Raw genomic sequence first — 21,385 nt, 5'->3', positions numbered from 1 at the left:
ATAAAGTTTTAAGCACCTTCCTGCTCAGAGAAAGTCCTGCTCTCCATATGTTAGCAAATTCCCACATTTTTACAAATGAAGTAACGGTAAATCACTTGAGAAATTTCCTGCTTTTGAGAAATTTTTGACACTTGAGAACTTATTGGCAGTCAAAAAGCCTTTTTCGGTCAAGAAGTGACCCTTAGGAAACAACCTAACTGTTTTACAAAAATGCCTGACAAACTACTGCTCTGTGCATTTGTTACTATCGAGAGATAACAAAATTGAACAGCAACATCCGAACCATTCCCTATTGTAACCTTTTAAAAAGGCCACCAAATTCATACAGGAGGCATATATACCTCCTCTTTTCCCAACCTTATGTACAGGGGTTGGTGCAGCCTTTTTTCCTTCTAATATGTCACTAATTGGCACCCTCAAAGGGGGAGCAAAAACAGGAATGCAGTTTAAAGGATCCATTTCTGAGCACTTGTAACTGTATATAACTGTTCAAGGCTATAGAAGCAGCTATCTTTGTCAACAACTTAAACTAATAGCTAAATTCTCATCTAATTACGCTCATATTTAGACACTGCACGTGTGGTAAGGGTTTTAGGGCTGTTGATAACAAAAGATTAACTTTACATTGTCAAAAAAAGTCGATAGAAAATAAACTTTTTTACGGCATCATAATTGCTTCTATAAGAAGATGAGATTTTACTGCCTCAAGGCACATGGAAGCAGTAGCAATGACGCTAGAAGACAATTCATAGATTTCTGTACTAGTGTGGAAATGTCTGGTCGGTCCATCAAAGGTTTGACGTTCGATTTGATATTTTCGCGCACAGTCATCATTCAGCTCGAAAGAAAACTACCTGAATTACACTGCTGTAGGTTATATCAACAACTGAAGCAAAACAAAACGGATAAAATTGAATAAAATGTACCTGAAAGTTGTTAAACTAAAGCTGTATCTTTCCGTCATTTTGGAACAAGGTTAACCACAATACACCGCGGCGCGCTGACTCAGCGTTTAGTTCCCATTACTACAAGCTTGGCGCCAAGGCTTGGTTCCTCCTTCAGTCACTCACACGACATTGATCGCACCGTTTTCGTCGCGTCCCTATCCCTTTTCGCTTTTGAGTGAATTTTCCTTTGATTTCGTTAAAATGAGCAATCGTAATCGCAATCGAACTTGGTGTAGGCTAAATCGGTACAATACTCGAACTAGATCAAGTGGCAGTAAGCAAGAAACAAGCCGGTATTCAACAAGCCAAGCTGTGGGCCAGGACACAAAATATCATATGCATTCATCGATGTCGCCTTTATCTTCGTCATCATCAGCTAGTGGTGAGAGAGGATGGGACTATCTGTTACGTCGCAAAGCTGAATATATCAACGATCGCATTCACAAGGCCAAAGCGGCAGGCGTTGCTGGAACAACGGAAGTATTTTTACGTTTTCCCATCAAGGAAGAACCCAGTAGTCCAAAAAGGAACGAATCAACGTATTCACTTTCACAGATGACTCCTTCATTGCCGGGAATGAATGCCTCTCAGAGTTGGGCTGCAAACGAAGGTTTTTGGATTGACACAACTGGCGATGGATACCGAGAACAAAATGAAACGCGACAAACGCTTTCAAGACGAGCAGACCACTATATCAAGACTGAAGCTCCTTGGAATTACCCAGAACCAACCGTCGAAAGCTATGGGGTTCTTCACTCGAGTGAAGATACAGGACAGAGTTATGGGATAAACACTACAGCTTATCAACTGCCTGATCAAACCGTGTCACAAAGCCTGCCAAATGACCGTGAAGATACACGTTGTGATACAAAACAGGGTTTAAAGAGAAAATTTAATGTATTAAGCAATTCTCTGTCAGTTCAAATGTTAGTTGCCAACATACGAAATGCCGTTGCTACAAATCCGAATTTTAAGAGAAGCAAACATGATTCTGCAGCAAATCAGACGTTAGGTCATAATGAACCAAATGGTATTGGTGATGCAAGTTGTACCTCGGAGCAGAGTTTTATGGAAAACAACTGGGCTAATCATGAGTTTGAACAAACATTGAGTCATCACGTGGCAAGTGTTATGAAAGATTCTCAGGAGTCTACAGAGTTGGACTCCAAGAGAAACAGGCGGGATTCTGAGGCCAATCAGACATTGGCTTGTAATACACCGAATCATGGCCGAGATGTGAACCATTCTACCAAGCAGGATTTTGGTGGAAATAAGCCGAATTCAGCATCAAATAAGACATTAATTCACACTTTGCCATACCCCGCTGAAGGTGTCGAGGTGGTGTACACAGTAGATCCAGTTGAAGCTGAAGCATGGCTAAGAAACAATATCATTGACTGTTCTGCCCAGGCAGTTGGTTTTGATATTGAATGGAAACCCCAGTATGTAAGCAAGAAGAAAGGAGGTGTGGAAAACAAGACTGCTGTCTTACAGCTAGGAGTGGAAAGCTCTTGCTTGGTGCTGCATCTTTACAACATGAAGTCGCCACCACAGCTGCTGAGATCTGTCTTGAATGACAAGAAGATTTTGAAAGTTGGAAGTGGGATTTTGCAGGATGTTGTGAAGCTGAAACGGGACACAGGATTGATTTGCCTGGGAATGGTAGATACACAGAAAATGGCAAAGTCTATGGGTACTAATGCACCACAGAAACTGGGCCTCAAAGCTCTTGCTTGGCACTTCCTTGGAGTTAACCTGGAGAAACCAAAGTCTGTCTCCAGGAGCAACTGGGAGAACTATCCTCTGACAATCAGACAAATTCATTATGCTGCATTAGATGCTTGGATTGGGCTCAAAATTTACCAGCGCATGAAACTGGAAATTGGGCAAGGCCAGGCACACACTAATGAAACAAAACTCTTTGATGATGAAGCTGAGGAGAAGTCAGCAGTGATTCACACTTTGCCATACCCAGCTGAAGGTGTTGAGACAGTGTATACAGCAGATCCAGTTGAAGCTGAAACATGGTTAAAGAACAATATCATTGACAGTTCAGCCCAGGCAGTCGGTCTTGATGTTAAATTTAAACCCGAGTTTGTAAGCATCAAGAAAGGAATGGAAAAGAAGACCGCTGTTGTAGTGTTAGGAGTGGAAAGCTCTTGCTTGGTGCTGCATCTTTGCAGCATGAAGTCGCCACCACAGCTGCTGAGATCCATCTTGAATGACAAGAAGATCTTGAAAGTTGGAAATGCAATTTCGCAGGACGTTACAAAGCTGCAACGTGATACAGGATTGACTTGCAAGGGAATAGTCAATACACAGGAAATGGCAAAGTCTATGGGTAATAGTGCACCACCAAAACTGGGCTTCAAAGCTCTCGCTGAGCACTTCCTTGGAATTAAACTGGAGAAGTCACCAAAGTCTGTTGCCAGGAAAAACTGGGGAAAGTATCCTCTGAAAAGGAGGCAAATTCATTATGCTGCATTAGATGCCTGGGTTGCGTTCAAAATTTACCAGCACATAAAATTGGTGAAAGAGCAACACCAGACACACATTAATGAAACACAACTTGTTGATGATGAAGCTGAGGAGAAGTCTGGTAAGATTGTCAAGTGCCATGTGTGTAAGAAAAAGTTAAAGAGCCAGGATGCCCTTTCTAATCACATCAAAATTCACACACAGTGCAAGTGTGGTATGTTTTTTCAGGACAAAATTTCCAAGATGCACAGGAGGTTTTGCCCAGAGGTCAATCCTGTTACTCCACTAGATCAAGCTGATGATGATAGCATGTTTCACTGTCAAGCATGTGGAAAGAGGTGCAAAAGTGCTGAGAAACTGATGATGCATATCAAAGAAGTGGGGCATGTTCGGTGTCCATTTTGTACCAGATTACTTAAAGGTCCTCAGTGTACCAGTCATATTAGGAGATGCAGGCAATTCAGTGGACAATGGACTCAGAAACAGGCGCTGCACTCTGAGTGTGACTGAGAAATATGTTAGTTGAACCAGCGGTAGCCTTCAACAAATTTGACTAAGAAACTGAATTTGTTTCTTATCACTTTCAATTGTTGTTGACTTTGATTCAAAAGCTTGAAAACCACCTGAACTTACTTCTGGGTTGTCAACTGTGAAACAAAATAAAACAGAACATTTCTATGTGGATTTTTCACTTCTGCAGTGATGTTATAAGGAGAAATAGTGACTGTACTGATCAGAATGAAATAATATTATAGTAGTGTTGTGAGCCACTCTGTGCATTATATTTGAAAATGTTGCAAGTTTTTTAAATACTGCATAGCCACATATTCCCGTCGTAGATTGTTGCCTTTTTGATCAATTAAAGTGTATTTGAAGAATTTGCGTGTAAGAAAGATAAAATTGTGCAGTACTAATGAATATGAATGAAAGGAAAGAGTGCATTTATCTTTTTATTTGTAGATGTTATTGGTCCAAGCCAATCTTCAGAGAAGTTAATATGTAAGTTGTGATTTTGGGCTAGATATAATAAATGGCAATAAATAAAACTTACTTTGTCTTTATATTGAGACTAAATTTAACAAATTGACATCAGTTTTTCATGTGTCTGTCCTGTTATTGGTCATGAATTTGGTCATAATATGTCAAAGTAGCTGTGGATCCACAATGCGATAGCCGAGTGGTATTCGACTATTATGACAAAATTCATTGTCAAAAACAGGACAGACGCTTAAAAAAAACTGACGTCAATTTGTTTTTTACGATAACAAATTGTCAAATTGCCCAATCTCACTCATTGCCGCATCACATAAGTTATAAATTCATGTGTCTGTCTGCTTATTGACAATGAAAATTAGCCAATGAGCTTTCGAGAATTTCTGCAGTTATTGTTAAATACTTATTTTAACTAATTTTTTTTATTTATAAATGATTTAGTGCCCTTAGCTAGTGCTCACCAAATTTCAAATTTCAGGTTTTCAGTTTTGATTATTTCTTTGCTTTTACATGACCCTACAAGTCAGAAGCTTAGATTTTATCCTGCTTAATTTATTAACTAAAAGCAATGTATCCATCCCCATAATTGTGCAAACTGTATTTTTCAGGGTTAAGTTCAATTACCAGGGGTCTGGTTCGTTCATAGTAAAACTTTCACGCTTCTAGTGGGGTAATTGTTTTCAGTTGCCTAATATTTCCCTGGGAAACAGCAGAACCTTACATCTTGTGTATATTTTTGTTCAAAACGCTTTTTGGTGCCCTTGATTCTGTGTTTAGAGGGAAAATTTTCATTGTGTATAAAAATACATTCAGGTAATTATTCAGCTCATGAAAATGCAAACGTTGGAAACAAAACTACATCAATAATGCTTTGAATAAAAACGATTTGTTTAACCTGAAATTGCGCTAATGCCAATATAATTTGCGACAAACATATTCCATGCGTTTTGCGTGGAGACTGGAAACTAGTACCCTTTCCCCATTGGAATCCTGGGAAGTAACACTTTGCCGACACGTGAGGTCGTTCTCTTTTTTCTGCGGCCATCTTGGAATCAGTTGTAGCCAAGGAACTGCTACAAAAAAACTGCCAAAATGGGTCGATTGCACGCACCAGGGTAAGGATGCTTAGCGAATAGAGTCAGCAGAGTAGTTGAGCCAACGTTGTAACGTAAAATAAACCCGTTTCTCCAATCAGTGGCCATTAGAAACTCGATTAGATTGTGAGAATTTTTAACTCGAAGTCTTTTTGCTCTACTTAAATTAACTTAAAAATTACGATCTCTCCCAAAGGAAAGGTATTTCTGGTTCAGCTTTGCCATACCGCCGAAGCGTTCCAACGGTAAGAAATGAATATTATGTGTGCATATTGTTGAATTTGTTTCCTTCTCAAAAAGAGCAAAATACACACTGATGTTTGTAATTGAAGAGTCCAAGCGTGTTAGTTTGAACCTAAAGTTTCGAGTCCGGTTTTACATGTATGCGTTCAGTTCTCTCGGTGTGGTATAAGACGTTATGTGGTATGTCGTTTTCTGAGAATGGTGAGAAAGTTCAATTCGGTTTCTGTACTCTTAGCTATGGATGGCATTTGACCTGCAACAGGATTGCCTACTTGGATACGTTTGATTCTTTGGACAGGATCAAAATAGAGGATGGGATTTGTACTGTCACTAGTCTCAAGATAAGGGGTAATAATTGAAGAAGCTAGTCATAAAAGGGGATAAGTGACGATTTTGGTTGCTTTTCTTTTTTCTTGCTCCAAATTAGCTGAATTTTTGCATGTGGTCTTCAATGTAATAGGAAAACGTGTTCCTGTATTTTTGCCGCTGGTTTTTGCTTCGCTTTATAAAGACGCCGCTAGGAAAACCGAGTGGTTTTTTGCATACGCAATATCCTGAAAACGAAGCAAGGTTTAGCGCAAAAACTACGGGACATTGCTAAACATACCTAAACAAAACTCTATGCGAAATTTGGAGCGTTTTCGACAAAGTTCACTTTTGATTAAAATACCTAACGCCCTTTTCCCGCCGAGGCTGCAAATAAACGAAGCCGGGCCTTTGTTATGATAAACAGAGCCGATCCTTTGTTATAATAACCAAGCCAAGCCTTTGTTATAAGTCGAAGTCTCGCCTCGGTTTATCATAACAAAGGATCGGCCCGCCGCGACCGCAGGGACTTTGATCTCACTTAGAAAGCAGCAAAATGTCAATTTCACGCAACGTATAAGCTCAAAAATGTTGATTTTAGGTCAAAAAAGGTTTAAATGTTGATTTCACGTTAACGCGTGACGGCAAGGATGTTGGTTTCACTTAGAAACCAGCAAAATGTCAATTTTACGCAGCGCATAAGCTCAATGATGTTGATTTCAGGTCTAAATAGGTTGAGATGTTGATTTCACGTTAACGCGTGACGGCAAGGAGGTTGATTTCTCTTAGAAACCAGCAAAATGTCAATTTTACGCAGCGCATAAGCTCAATGATGTTGATTTCAGGTCTAAATAGGTTAAAATGTTGATTTCACGTTAACGCGTGACGGCAAGGATGTTGGTTTCACTTAGAAACCAGCAAAATGTCAATTTCACGCAGCGCATAAGCTCAATGATGTTGATTTCAGGTCTAAATAGGTTAAAATGTTGATTTCATGTTAACGCGTGACGGCAAGGATGTTGGTTTCACTTAGAAACCAGCAAAATGTCAATTTCACGCAGCGCATAAGCTCAATGATGTTGATTTCAGGTCTAAATAGGTTAAAATGTTGATTTCACGTTAACGCGTGACGGCAAGGATGTTGGTTTCACTTAGAAAACAGCAAAATGGTAGGAGCCCATGATGGGCTCCTGAAAATGGTAATTTCACGCAACGTATAAGCTCAAAAATGCTGATTTCAGGTCACAAAAAGGTGTAAATAAAAATAAAATGAAACAAATAAACATTTCAATAAACACTTTTTCAAATACGGCAACGTCTTCAATGGCTAAAAAATCACGAGATAAAACATAGTTTTCGACAAACGCGATCGTAGCTTTATGTCACGCACCGCCATAACTTCCAAGTTCAAAATGCGCTGGTACCTCTTATGCCTGATGAGGACAACAACTTTGGCGGCTGTTTAGTTTTGGATTTAAGAATTTGATGACTCCACGTGAAAACGCTCTATAAATAGGGCTGACAGATTAACAGATTAACCCTTCTGCGCAACGTACGGGTCTCCATACATCTGCATGTCCCCTGATCCCAGAAGCTCAAAACACTACAAATCATGCCGATTTGAAATAAAATCAACGCAAACTGGATCACAGATCTGTTACAATCGATCGCCACTTGCTGGCCATTATTATGTTTAAATCTAGTTACCAGTTCGAGAAACGTCCGCAGAACGTAATCGCAATGCATGCCGGGAAGGGTCTTTACACCTCGTGCGCGGGAAGACATGGCGGTCGATACAAGACAAATTTTATAAGTCTAAAACCAGTTCTCGCTTTCCAAACTTTGACGCTAGCAACGCTTGGCAAATGGGCCACAACTCACCAGAGGGTATTTTTCTTGGGCAAGAACTGCTCTTGGACTTTGCTACCTGGCTCGATCTGACTTCGAACGCCGATAACACGATTACGGTATATCAGCTGCCTTCAAAGTTTCAGAACACATTTTGATTCTTTAAAACGTGCTGATGACTTACGGGTTTATCGAGGCTTTATGATGCCTCTCAACCACCAGGCAGGCACACAAGGTACTTTAAAACAATGCTTAAGATATTAGTTGACAGAGCTCTAATACGGCACATCTCTTTTTTGTTTGATGGCATTTCGTTTGACGCTCGATCGATTCACGTGTTGTGTTCACGTCACAATAACCGGTGTAAACAATCCGTTCCCAGATTTCCGCTCTATATGCTGTGGGATTTGGTTTTGACTTCATACACTATAAACAGTCTGCCTGTTTGCTGTTCAACAAATAAACTCCTAAAGACATGGCTAGGAAAAGCCAAGTTTTTTGCCTACGTTTTAACTCGAAAACAAAGCAAAAACCAGCGACAAAAATACAGAACCACATTTTTCTATTACATTGAAGACCACATGCAAAAAATTCAGCTAATTTGGAGCAAGAAAAAAGAAAAGCAACCAAAATCGTCACTTATCCCCTTTTATGACTAGCTTCTTCAATTGTTTTCTGGTGTTGAGATGTGAACAATGGAAAGAACAAATAAAAGTCTTTTTGTTGTGGTTAGTGAGGGTCCGATGGGGGATGTTTAAAAGTTTGTGGGGAGGGGAAGGGAGAGTATTGAGTAAGTAAGATGACGACAAGGCTAAAGGTGGAAAATTGGAAGGAACTATCTTTACCTGTATCAGTTGTGTTGATTTTATATGTATTTTTGCCTTGTTTTTGTTCCAGTGGCTCAAGTTGACGGCAGATGATGTCAAGGAACAAATATACAAGCTAGCCAAGAAGGGCTTGACACCTTCTCAGATAGGTCAGTACAACATAAGTTATGTTATTTTTATGCAAGAAATCAAAGGGCGGGATTGAGGACTGAACTTGACTTGGTGATCTGTTGTTCAAATAGGTGTTATCTTGCGTGACTCACATGGTGTGGCACAAGTACGCTACATCACAGGAAACAAGATTCTTAGGATCCTTAAGGCTAAAGGTATAAACTTTTGTTGTATAACATAGCATTAATGGATTGCCTGTTGGGTTAGTTGCCTAATGGTAGGACTGTGGACCAAGCCTTCTGGGTTTAAATCCTGGCGGAGGTTATTGTGTTTTGTTCTTTGGCAAGTAACAGGAGCCAATGCTTGGGTACTTTTTGAGGTAACAGTATCATTCTTCATACAACTGTTATGGCACGCTGTTTTGTTGTTACTCCCATCTAAGTACCCCTTATACTGAAAGCTGGCATGCAGTTTTCATCCTAGTCATTATGTATTGTTTTGAATATCTTAAAAATTATCTTTCCATGTGTTAGGACTGGCAGGAACCCTTCCTGAGGATCTATATTTCCTTATCAAAAAAGCTGTTGCTGTCCGCAAGCATCTTGAAAAGCACCGCAAGGTAAGGATTCAACTATCTCCTCCAAAATTGGGGAACTGGCCATAAAATAAAACTAATACCTCTATGTAGTATAATTTTGGACAAAATCACTAAATTGCTTAATTACAGTTGTGTTAGTGCTTGGAAATTTAGTCTACTTTAAATACTTGATGTTTGTTTAGAATCATGTTTAGTATTTTACAACTGAATAAATGGTGAAAACGATCAGAGGTCCTCTCTAGAAAGAGTCAGTCCCTTAATTTATATCTTCCTATAAATCTTACTTCACAGGATAAGGATTCTAAATTCAGGCTTATCCTTATCGAGAGCCGGATCCATCGCTTGGCTCGATATTACAAGACCAAGAGGGTTTTGCCTCCAAACTGGAAATAGTAAGACTTTATCTCTTGTTTTGTCTTTAATGACTTGTTTCAAGAAGGTTCTTAGTATACAAAATGCAAACAAGGTGGACTCACTGATTACAAACATGATGAAGGTGACTTTCTTCACTGGAGCCACTTCCATCAAATTCCATTGGGGATCTCCTTTGAAAGAAACTTTTGAAAGAAAAACAATTTGCAAGTAGCACAGCCTAAGTAATAAAACAGGATTTTCACATCTACAAGTACATGTTACAAAAAGTTATGAAAATAGGTGATAATGTTAGTTGGAGTAGCTGGTAAAGTAATTTCTGCCGCAAAGACATGGTGTTCAAATTTGTGACTGATTGTATTTTAACTTTCGTTTCAGTGAGTCATCAACTGCCTCTGCATTGGTTGCATAAAGAAAGATTGTAAACAATAATGAAATAAAATGGTCCTTTAGAGTTCACTGTGCTGTTGATATCTGTTAATTTTGTTGTTACATACTGCACATTAAAATCAGGAATTCTGTCAACGTTTTGAGCAGGAGAGCATTTGGTTTTCACAGGCGGGCAGAACTTTTTTACCTGAACTTCTTTGTAAGAAAAAACTTCTCGCTAGATGGTCAAACAAGGCGGGAATAATCGCCCTAACAGCCAGTCAAAAATATTTGCCCGGTGCCTGGCCCAAACCCTTGGAAATATCCTGATGTTTTGAACCACCTAGAGTAACAGAAATTGTTGGAAATCAGGAGGTTCAAAACAATGAAGGTGAAGTTCTCCTAACTTTTTTCAGAGAGAGAGTGAAATAGTGCTTTGAATAATCAGGAGATCTGAAAAATCAAGGGTTTGGAAAACTTTAATTTCACTGTACTTATAATAATGCATAAAGCTATTAGGGACAACTAGAAGATTTTAATCAGAGACCATCTGTTTGTCGTTGTTCAGCCAAAAGGGACGTGATAATTACTGTATCTGTTCAAATTAATACATGTACTGCATTGCTATGGGCATTTCACAAAATGTCCAATGTTGTATTGAGAGGCAATAACTGGCACCTAAGGCTATTATACAGACCTTTTCAAAAGTCATGTTATAGCTTCTTGCCGTCAGACTACTGAGTTGCATTACAAAATTACTGTTGTGCAGGGAAGGAGGGAAGTCTCATTTAGGTTTTAAACATTCCCACTGCTATGAATTTGTGAGGAAACACAAATCAAATGTGGATATGCAGTTTTATTGTATTTGTAGACAGCCCCGATGTTACAGTTGAACCAGCTCAAGTTTATACGTCATCTTGTAACAGGCTCTAATTTCCACTAACAAACAAGACCCAGTGTTCGCAGTGAGTTTTTGATCAGGCGGTTACAGAAGAGTACAACTGTCAAAAGGTCTTCCTTTTTTCATGCCAAAGCTGACAGCTACATTGTACTTGTCTTTTGACAGCCAGGGAGAACCTGGCTGTTGATTAAGTCTTACACCAAATTAAAACTCTGGATCCACGGCAATCCGGTTTCATTCACTCTATCCCCCTCCCTTTTCACCAATAAAAGACAACTTCTACTAATTCAAGGCTTGAACCAGTATTTTACTGTGTCGTTGGATTATATTACTACTGACTTTTCATTTACATTTAAAAGATTAGAGCACAAAGGCTTTCAGGATCAAAGAGATTACAACACAAGGGAAGTGCTATGTTAAAGAATAGAACTACTTAAAATAAGTTTTGCAAAAGTTATATTGAATCTGTGCTATATTTTCCTTTCTGCATAATGTTGATGAAAAATTACCTATTAGTCCTCTATTTAGAGTTTTACTAATCTTTGTTTAAGTAACATCATGGTAACATGATTGTCAGATATGATACAAAACATACATTCTGTTCAGGGTTGAAATTAATATAATTCTGTTAAGCTCTAGATGATTTGTACTACAATGTCTGTACAGTCTCTTTCATATCTTGCCATGTCGAAATCCCCTGCAAACAAAAAGAAGTTGATGGCTTTCAAATTTGCTATCACAGTTCCGAATCTTCCCCTTTCTAAAATATGTCACTCCCAAAAAATATATTCTAATTTAGCGAAACATATTCCGTTAAAAGTGAGTGTGCCCTTTCAGAACTCTATCAGATTTCCAATAACCCCTTTAGCATGTGTCTGTGATCTTCTTAGTTTTTTTTTTTTTTTTTAAGAACATGCTTGTATGATTTTTCTCTCCAAGCTGATTATTAAAATGAAGCAAGAGGTGTTATAAATCAGTCTGTCTTCAGAGGCTAGAATACCAAGGAAGGTACAGAATGCTAATTTTGGTAGGAGATGTGTATTCCTGATACTAATGCAGTTATAACTAATTACTATCAAGCGGCTTTAATGGCAAGGTGTGCGACATACCAATTTACAAAGTATTATTTGAGTCTTGATATGTGCTGCCAACACTTCCTTCAAATCTCTCACTTCTTGTTTTCTGAAGCGTTCATAGTCCTTAAGAGCTTCCTCGTTGAAAAGTCTGAGGGATGAAAACAAAAATAAACAAATGAGGAAAACAAAGCAAGAAAGTTGCGTACTACAGAAAATGCTGTGCTGCAGCTGCAGACAAGTAAACAGCAATATATACCCTACAACCTGTGAGTGTATGTGTGTAAACAGATACACTGGTCTCTGCTGCTCTACTGCAGACACTGGATTTCCATGTCCTGGGGACAACTGCTACTTGTATCCAGCATCAGTGACAGGCATGATGTCAATGCATGCATAAGGCTATAAACCAGTAGTTAGAACCATTAACACATACTGCTTGCCTAGAATCCTATTCTAGAACCTCCATTCGCATTGATTCCCCTCTTGAAAAAGAACTTGAAATTTACTCAGTTATGAAAAGCCTTTTAAGTCGGCAATTTGCTTGTCAGCAACAAAATTACAATATTAAGACTTATTTACATAATCCTACAAGAAAATTGAGGACAGGCAGACTTTTAGCCAGGATTTGAAAAGTGGGCATCCAAAATTTGCTATGGGGCCTCCTCAAGTGAACAATTTATAAGACAACACATGAAAAATAAAACAATTTTCTTTAATAAGTGGCTGTCCACAGGATGCCTGGATGCCCATCTAGCTAAAAGCCAGAGGACAAGTAAATGCAGTTTAATCAGCAAGTGGCCAAATACAAGGAAAGAGTGACAAATGATCACCTGAGCTCCTCTTTTGTGGTCTTCACAGTTTCCTCTGCATCAGTTATCTGTTCCTCTAAATTGTTTATCTTGGTTTCCAAAATGTCTGGAGTATCGGCACCAAAAATCATTGATGACAATCCCTTGAATGAAAATCCACCAGACTTGGGTGGGGTTTGGCCACTTTCTATGGCTTGCTACAGCACAGCAAAACAAAATAGTTAGGAAATTACAAAAAATACACTTTGCCTACTGTTGCTCAGTAAAAATAAATAGACTTTAAAATGGCTTTTTATATTGGCCATACATTTAAGATTTTGTGACAACAGTGGAGGACCTCAGTGGTCTCCCTGGGAACCTGTCCAAGGTTCACCATAGATCTGCACTTCTCAGCCCCATGAGCCCTCATCTTAAGAGTAGCAACAGATGTCTTTTATGCTCTCATTTGAGACTATGCACATACAGAGCATGCTGTTAGTAGAGTTATCATGGAGACCACAGTAATGATGAGGCAGTTTGACTGTGACCCTGCTCATACTTTTCACTTAACAATTGAAATAAGTCTTAGAATATAGTTATTACTATTATAGTGCATACGATTGTTGTCTGAGTCACCTTTTGAGCTTGCATGTCATCTCTCTGTGTTTTCTTGTTAGTCAAAGTTTCTTCTGCCTTTTCCACATCATACTGACGCAACAACTGCTTATGGGATACACCTCTGGAAGGAATGTGACATTGCAATTAAAGAATGAACACTGTCAGGACTAGAATGGCCTTATGCCACTCATCTGAATTAAGGAGGAACACAAGTCACATTCTGCATCATCTGAGATCAATTATGGAACAGACGCACAGCAACAAAGAATCTACTTGTTATTTAAAAGAAATAGTTGATTTTATCACAAGCACTGCTTAATGGCCAGTATTTTGGATTCTGCTGCTTTGCATACATTTTGTTTACAGCCAGGATATGTGCCATGATATGAGTTTAGGAGTAGTTCAATGTTAAAATAAACTCTGTACACTGCTAAATTAATCTTGTTCTTCTAGATGTTAGATTCTGTCAGTGACAAACTATTCTGATGTATTTGATACATTTCCAGATGTACAATCAGCGGAACATTACAAACTCACTTCAACACTTCTGAAAAGTGCAAATACTCCTTGAGTGGCTCAGAGAAAGCCATTTCATCTTCACCAAGTGCCTCATCAACAGATGCAGCCAATCTAGTTCACACAGAGAAACACAGTCACACTTCAATAAAAAAAGGTTGTTTCAGATATCAACATAAGTGATCATATGGTAAAACAACGTAACAATTTACTAGTTAACAGAAGCAAGACAAGTAAGTAAGGCAATGGCTGAATATTTAATGGCTGTTCAACCAGTGGAAGATTCAATGTGAACATTTTTGGCTGTCTCCTCCATCAATACAACAGATGCTCTAAGGCACACTGGAAACTCTTTACTGATTTGTGGTTAATGCCAGCTTTTAATTCCATTTTCCATCTTACAGATGAGAGGCATTTAGTGTCATCACCAGGAACTCAACCCTCATTTATCTGGGACGTAGTAATGTAGTAGTTAAAGATTTGATATCGCTAATATTGCAGTTATCTCTCACTTGTGATGTTGTTTTAAGAGACAGAGGGTATTAAATAACCTGCTCACCTGTCCATATAGTGACCTGACTTTTGTAGACCATCACCCATCTCCTTTTCCAAGGAACTCCACTCGCTGTAAATGACATTATACATATCAATGCGGTACACCACCAAACTATCTGATGTCTGTTCGATAACATTGATGATATTGAAAACAGAAATATCATTCAATGAGTAGCAAATTAAAAAGTTTGATCATGGAATGAATATGTCACCTGATTAGTACAAACTATCCTGATATGCATAATTGACACTAGTTTCACAGTATTCACGTTGTCCTTACAAGTGGCCAATAATAACTATGAAAAATAATAATAACTTAGTACATACCTAAACACCTTCCCATAAGTAGCATGTTGTTTGTGAATATCAAATATTATATCTGCAATGCGCTAAACAAAAAGAAAATCAAATCACTTAGATAGTATATATTTTATCAGTAATATGTTGAATTGAATGTCAAAACACTAACAGTAAACTTTTTATTCCTGGTTTACAAATCATTTAGAACTAATTTATTGAAGAAGGTTTGCATAGATGAGTACATACTGGAAATGATGCAGGTGTCAATCTTGACTAATGCAATGCTATTTGGGAAAATTGTTGTCCAATGGTTGAGGTATGAAATAGATATTATTAATAGTATTAAAAGAGAAAAACACTTAAAAAGCCATAAATAATTGGGTATCGGTGAATTTAATGCCTGGGCGTGACCCTGCAATGGACTAGTGTCCCATCCAGAAGGGAGTAGAAATTGGTTAATTAAACTTAAAGCTACAGAAATAGAGGATATTACATGCCAGCACATGGATACAAATTTTATCTTCAAGTGTTCAACTAGATATCTCACGAGTGCGCACAGTGAACGAGTGAGATATTGAGTTGAACACAGGAAGATAAAATTCGTATCCACAAGCGGGCATGTAGTATTTTGTTTATTATATAAACATACTAATGACGACGTTTTTGATGGTTTTCCAAAGATTTCCAACCACTTTCCGAAGATTTCCGCAGATTTTCCAAAATTGTTCCAAAGGCCAGATGGACACTTCCGAACATTTTCTGAACATTTCCGGACATTTTCCGAAGATCACCGAAGATTGCCAAAGATTGCTGAAGCCGACCAAAGAGGATCAGAAGATGTTTCAATCATACAGCAACAAATTTAAGTGTAGTTAAAGGGACAAAACAATGATATCTTTACAGTCCGAATAATAAGAATAGTATCTTCACTGCACGCAATGAAGAGATGATTTTTTAGTAAAAGGAAAAATCCTGGTATTTCACTGGTGTTTAAATAATAAACTGTGATAAACTTCACAAGTATGGGTCACTTGACCCAACCTGAACTTCATGTTACCCCCAAACCCTCTTAGCTATAGGCAAGGCATAACTTAACAATGGATGATCTACCTGTCTGACTTTAATCATAGCTGCCACATTGCTTCCTAAGTTTTCAGCATAGTGCTTCATGTCTTCAAATCTCCTGAGAATGCAAACAACACAGCACAAAATTCAAATTAAATGCTGCCAAGAGAAAATGAGGAAGAGAACAGATGCCCCCTACATGGGCTGCCCCTGGTGAAATTATAATTTAAAATCAATCACAAGTTCTGTCTCAAACTTCTAGGCTACATGTATTTTGAGGACACCTGTTTGGTAAGTTGCAAATATGACAACATTCAGGGCTCAAAAAAATTGTCATCTGGTTGTCCAGGACAAGTATCTCGATTCTCCTTGTGGGCAAGTACCTTTTTATTCTCACCTGCCCGATGGGCAAGGGATCAGGTAAGTCATCTGCCAACTAATTAAATTGTTAAAAGAACAAACTAAGACTTGTACAGGGCAAGTGAAATTTGAGAGATACTTGTCCTAAGAGCAAGCTGGTATTCAAGTTTTTTTTTTTTGAGCCCTGCATCATGAATGTATTTTTTTCATAAGGGGATACCATGACTCATTGCAATTCAATGGCAGTAGACTTATTTTGAAATTGATAAAAAAAACATTTATTATCATTTGTATATAATATTTAACCTGTCAGGTTCTTTGGCTGAAGCACTCCAACTTTTTAGTCTTGAGTCGACCTGCAGGAATTTGTAAAGGTAAAACATTAAAAGCAACTTTGTAACAAAACACTTATTTAATAAATACATTTCTTGCTACTTTGTTAAGCTAATAAGTCAGAACTATGTTACAAATCAACAGTCTAAAAATATTTTCACCTTGCTTTGGTAGTTTGTAGCAAGTATCGCTTCCTTCCATCCCTCCTCCTACAAAACACACAGTTGTCGTTAATTACATCATTCTGAAATTAATTATTGGCACAATTAATTTACTACTGTTTCAAATTTAAGACAAATCTATAGATAGTTTTCATGTGACGTCATCACTTTGTAAAATCCAAAACTAAAGAGCCAACAAAGATTTTATCCTCATCAGGCATAAGAGATAGTATATTTATATCTGTTTACAAATTTACAGCTCAATAGCGTGCTTCATTTGGAATCCAGAGCACTTTGAATTTCAGGGTTATGGAGGTGCGTGACACAAGGCTATGATCGAGTTTGTCAAAAAATATATACTTATCCCATGATTTTGAGCCTTTTTAGAAGTTAGAGCATTAGGAAAAGTGCTTATGTAAATGCTTGTTTGATCAGTACTGATAATCAGTCGCCTAGATAGTCAAAGTAAGTTCCAGATGTTTACACTATTTTCCGGCCGCCATATTGGTGTACCACGGAGGTACACCAACATGGCGTTTTCATACTGGGCTCTATGAATATCTGCGAAACATTTTCACGAATATCTGAAGTTTGGGGAAACGCACAGGCCTAAACCTTGGAGAAGTGTCTTATTTAGTTATCATCTATAACATCATAATTTCATAGCTTTTTCCACTGGATGGTTTTCGATTTATTTTTTTATTGCGTGGCAGTGAAAACGATCTATTTCCAAAGATTGGAAATGCTTGCCATAAAACAAGTTAGCCCAGTTGCAACCTTGAAAGATCAGTCAGAGTTGCACGGGCGTCTTGTCTAAATCACAACATGCCTTCACCATAGCTACAAATCTAGAGGTCAAGCCATCACATGGACTTTTACTGGGCGCTGGCCTCATGTTTTCGACACTTAACCCTAACATAAGACTGTGTGTATTTTCCCACCTTGGCAAATAAAGGGATATCAGCATTTTGTCAGCAAAAGCAAATTATCTGAATGGCAGTGGACTACACATAGCATACATTACCTGCTAGAAGATGCCTACATACATTTGTATGATAGGAGGCTGCGGGCCAAGTGGTTAGGGCCCTGGACTTGAAATCCAGAGGTCGCAAGTTCAAGTTCTGTTATGATCGCTAGCTTGAGTTGTTTCATGGTAGACTTGAATTCATTAATTCTTCGGCCACCGACTGAATTTCATCTTACCATTTTGGGTTCTCAGCTTTTTCATGTTAATTGCTTGGCCTGACTAGTGTTTGGCTATAGACACTGACAGAGGGTAAATACCGTATTTTCCCGTGTATAAGTCGCCCTTTCAAGACCTAAAAATCAGTCCAAAAATTCGCCCTCGACTTATACATGGGTCAAAACTTGAGATCCAAGCGCCAGTCAAATAATTAGCATAATAATTGTTTTTCAATGTTAACAAACATGTGATAAGCGGCAGCACAGTTTACAACGTACGTTCGCTTAGCGATCTGTCTCTCCATATCAGAGCTTCAAGTTAAAATGCATCAACATTTATTCGTTAAATTTTAACCTGGATCTTGTAGACACTCACTGGCTCAATTTTGTTATAAAGAACCAATATTTTTCCTTTAAATAAAGCTGTAGTAAAGCCGCTCGGAGAAAATATCTTTCGCGCTTGGAACTTCTCTGCTTGGTAACCTGGCAGGATACGAGTGCGAGGACTTCTGTACCAGTACTTGACCGATTTCAAGGCTTGACTACCAAGTTCCCAAGCCACGCTTTGCACTTTGTTTATGGCGTCGTTCTGAAAGTCGTGAGCTTCTTTGGTGTTTTGCCTGTCTTATAAAGCCACTTTTAATCTCTTCGCACTTAAAAAGGCTTGTTTGAAATCCTTACGTTTGATTTTTGTGAGCATTTTACAAAAATTATCATCGAAAAGTCTGCATGCACATGTGTTGCTAAACTGGGTAAAACGCTCGTATACGTGCCATAATAAGCTTTAAAACTGCGCATTGAAACATGCTGTGATTTGTTTACATATCTGTGGTAGCTGAAAGATAATTTTAAGAAATACAAGATAAGTTTTCCAAGAAATTCTTACCTGGAAATTAAGAAAATCTAGTTTTTGGCCTCAAAAATTGGGGGTCGACTTATACACGGGATCGACTAATACACGGGTAAATACGGTATGGGATTTTTTATTTCGAATCTTGATGTGCCAGTTAGGTTCAGAAAGAAACATTCGTAAGTTTTATTATGTACCTGGTTAAAAAATGAAATAAATGAAAGATCCTGTGATATCTGTGGATGTGCCCCACATCTTAATAGGAAGCTCTGGAATGAAACAGGACAAAAATGAATCAAGTTGAACAAAAAGCTTCATCTGCCATCACAACATATAAAAAGGGCTAGAGGGAGTACTCGGGAAAAATTTCTAAATATAATTTTGGACAGTAATGAAATATTTCTGAGGGTATCACAGTCTAAAGTGAATGTTCTCTTGAGTTTTCATTTATTTATATGGCTGTCTAAGATGCTTTTAGCTTTATAGAGCTCACAGAAAGGACACACACCATGTGAAACAGAATGTTACATGTATGTGACATTTTATCTCACCTCAAGTGCCACCTTGCGCTTGTCTATAAAGTCTGGATCAAACTTATCTGCTGCTATCCGCAGGGCTGCTATGTTAATCTGAAGAGAGAGAAATAAATAACCACTGAAGATTAGTGAAAGTCAGTGACAATTACATGTACATTTAAGACAAAAAACAGGAGTTAAAAATTTCAATCTGCTTTAATTTCTTACCCTTTTCTCTGGAAGAGGAGGCACAATCAACTGAAAAAAAAAATCATCTTTTAAAAATGTCTGTTAAGCACATGACTAGCTATGTTAAATCATGACTTATCAATGTACATGTAAATTCTGTTTATTTGTGTGACATTCCAGATACCCAGAGACCAAAGAACAGGGGATAGCCAGGTAATATCAAAAATGAATGATACCTCTTTATTGCCTATTCTTGTACATATTTTTGACTGCATCATTCCATTTTCCTTGGCTTTGTTTTCTCTCAACCCAATCATGTATTGATCAGGCCTTTTAGACTCTAAAGAGGGGTTCTGGCCAAAACTGAATTCTGTGAGCAGTGGGCGCTATATATGTGAAATGTGCCAGTCTGCAGAGGCGGATCTAGGGGAGGGGCCCGCGGGGCTCACCCCCCCCCCCCCCGTTATTTTGGGTGGAAAAAGAAGAAATGACTGAAGGAAGAAAAGCTGACAGGGCAAGTAAAACAAAACCTCCCCCCGCTTAGCTCAAAGTCTGGATCAGCCACTGGTCTGTGCCATTGAAAAGTCATTATAAAGTTTGTTTTTGTTTTCTTACCGCAGGATAGTTTGCTACAAGATAATTTCTTAACAGTTCAAATTCACTGTATCTTCTCCATATTGATGATGACATGTCGGGCTCCCCGGCAGGAGGGCCTCCATCAATGTACCTAAAAAGTAACAGGAATGAATGAACTCTACTTTAACTTAACTTAGGTGTTTAAATGGATATCGGTAAATTGAACAGTTGAGGATGACCCGATGATGGACAAGCATCTCATCCACAGTGGATCAAGTACAGTCATACATCGTTCAGGCCTTCTAACAGGGTGAGGGCTGGTCAATAACACACAATTCTCCAAAACCTGCAACCCGTCAAGTTTAGTTGTGTCACATGCAATATGATTTTGTTTAGACAGACTCAGTCAGACACAGTTTTCTAAAAAAATTTGCGACTGCTAGGTGTATTTGAACTGCTAGTGAAATAAATTTGGTTAAATTTTATCATTGCTGAATTTCCTTGCTTAGCTGTAGGACTTAGCAAAACACTTCAAATCCCGCACAATTCCCAGCACAATCAACGTTTTTTTCCCGCACAATTTGCCTCTAAAATCCTGCACAATTTTAATTTTTTTTCCCACTCCCTGTCAGAAGGCCTTCATTCCGGCACTGGACAGATTTGGGAGCTATTTTCTGTTAAATGTGGCCCAGGGGACTTCAGATTTTACGAACTCCCAATCCTAGGGAAAAAAAAAACATTTTTTCACCTTTCCTGCTACGCACAATTCCCACCGTGCCAGCCAAGTAAATAAGTCTTAAATAATTTGTTTTACAAGCTTAAAGTAAGATTCATTAAATTCATGATCAATGTGTACATTTGATTCTGCATGATGCAGACGTTTTCGCGTTTTCCGATCACTATATATTTCGGCCCACGCAATGCTTCCAATACAACCATAGCAGATCAGATTTAGCGCATCACAACTTCAAAACAAGGCCGAGAGATCAATTTTCATAGTACCGATTTGACGCGTCCAAACCTTGATGTACCCTGGAAAACACAAATACTCACTTGGTTTCTATGAGATAAACTGTGTAAGGTTCCTTTAGAATATCAGTGTATCTTTTCTCCGAGTCAATTATCGATATGATCATTGTATTTAATAGACTTCCATCTGGAAAATATTGAATTTTCTTCGCCTCGTCCCCCATGAAGTCCGCCATGTTATTTTT

General features: G+C 38.3%; 4 protein-coding genes across 4 annotated transcripts in view; 2 read left to right on the top strand and 2 right to left on the bottom strand.

The window, feature by feature from the left end:
* LOC110054357 (proteasome subunit alpha type-2) overlaps positions 1-1,022 on the bottom strand; it is a 5,986-nt gene extending 4,964 nt beyond the window's left edge. The window contains exon 1 of the mRNA XM_020760744.2: positions 927-1,022. Coding sequence (XP_020616403.1) covers positions 927-964 — 38 coding nt within the window. The 5' untranslated portion in view covers positions 965-1,022. The remainder of the gene's footprint in view (positions 1-926) is intronic.
* A 35-nt stretch (positions 1,023-1,057) lies between these two features.
* Positions 1,058-4,471, top strand: LOC110054354 (uncharacterized). The gene has a single exon (XM_020760740.2). It carries the CDS (start codon positions 1,149-1,151, stop codon positions 3,933-3,935), a length of 2,787 nt encoding a protein of 928 aa, XP_020616399.2. The 5' UTR covers positions 1,058-1,148; the 3' UTR covers positions 3,936-4,471.
* Positions 4,472-5,392: 921 nt separating this feature from the next.
* Positions 5,393-10,276, top strand: LOC110054359 (small ribosomal subunit protein uS15). Its single transcript, XM_020760745.2, has 7 exons — positions 5,393-5,533; positions 5,709-5,757; positions 8,807-8,885; positions 8,979-9,062; positions 9,381-9,466; positions 9,737-9,837; positions 10,196-10,276. Exons 1-7 carry the CDS (start codon positions 5,511-5,513, stop codon positions 10,227-10,229), a joined length of 456 nt encoding a protein of 151 aa, XP_020616404.1. The 5' UTR covers positions 5,393-5,510; the 3' UTR covers positions 10,230-10,276.
* A 751-nt stretch (positions 10,277-11,027) lies between these two features.
* Positions 11,028-21,376, bottom strand: LOC110054356 (sorting nexin-4-like). The gene is made up of 15 exons (XM_020760743.2): positions 21,225-21,376; positions 20,211-20,322; positions 19,635-19,664; positions 19,443-19,520; positions 19,089-19,160; positions 16,860-16,907; positions 16,672-16,721; positions 16,051-16,123; positions 14,968-15,029; positions 14,645-14,710; positions 14,107-14,199; positions 13,588-13,690; positions 12,994-13,169; positions 12,197-12,311; positions 11,028-11,784 (listed from the first exon to the last, which is right to left on the bottom strand). Exons 1-15 carry the CDS (start codon positions 21,374-21,376, stop codon positions 11,737-11,739), a joined length of 1,278 nt encoding a protein of 425 aa, XP_020616402.1. The 3' UTR covers positions 11,028-11,736.
* Positions 21,377-21,385: the final 9 nt, after the last annotated feature.

This window comes from Orbicella faveolata, unplaced genomic scaffold, assembly GCF_042242905.1.
Source record: "Orbicella faveolata isolate gen_17 unplaced genomic scaffold, um_ofav_v1 contig_13, whole genome shotgun sequence".
NCBI lineage: Eukaryota > Metazoa > Cnidaria > Anthozoa > Scleractinia > Merulinidae > Orbicella > Orbicella faveolata.
Note: the sequence above shows the minus strand (reverse complement) of the source record. Positions and strands in the feature narration are given on the sequence as shown.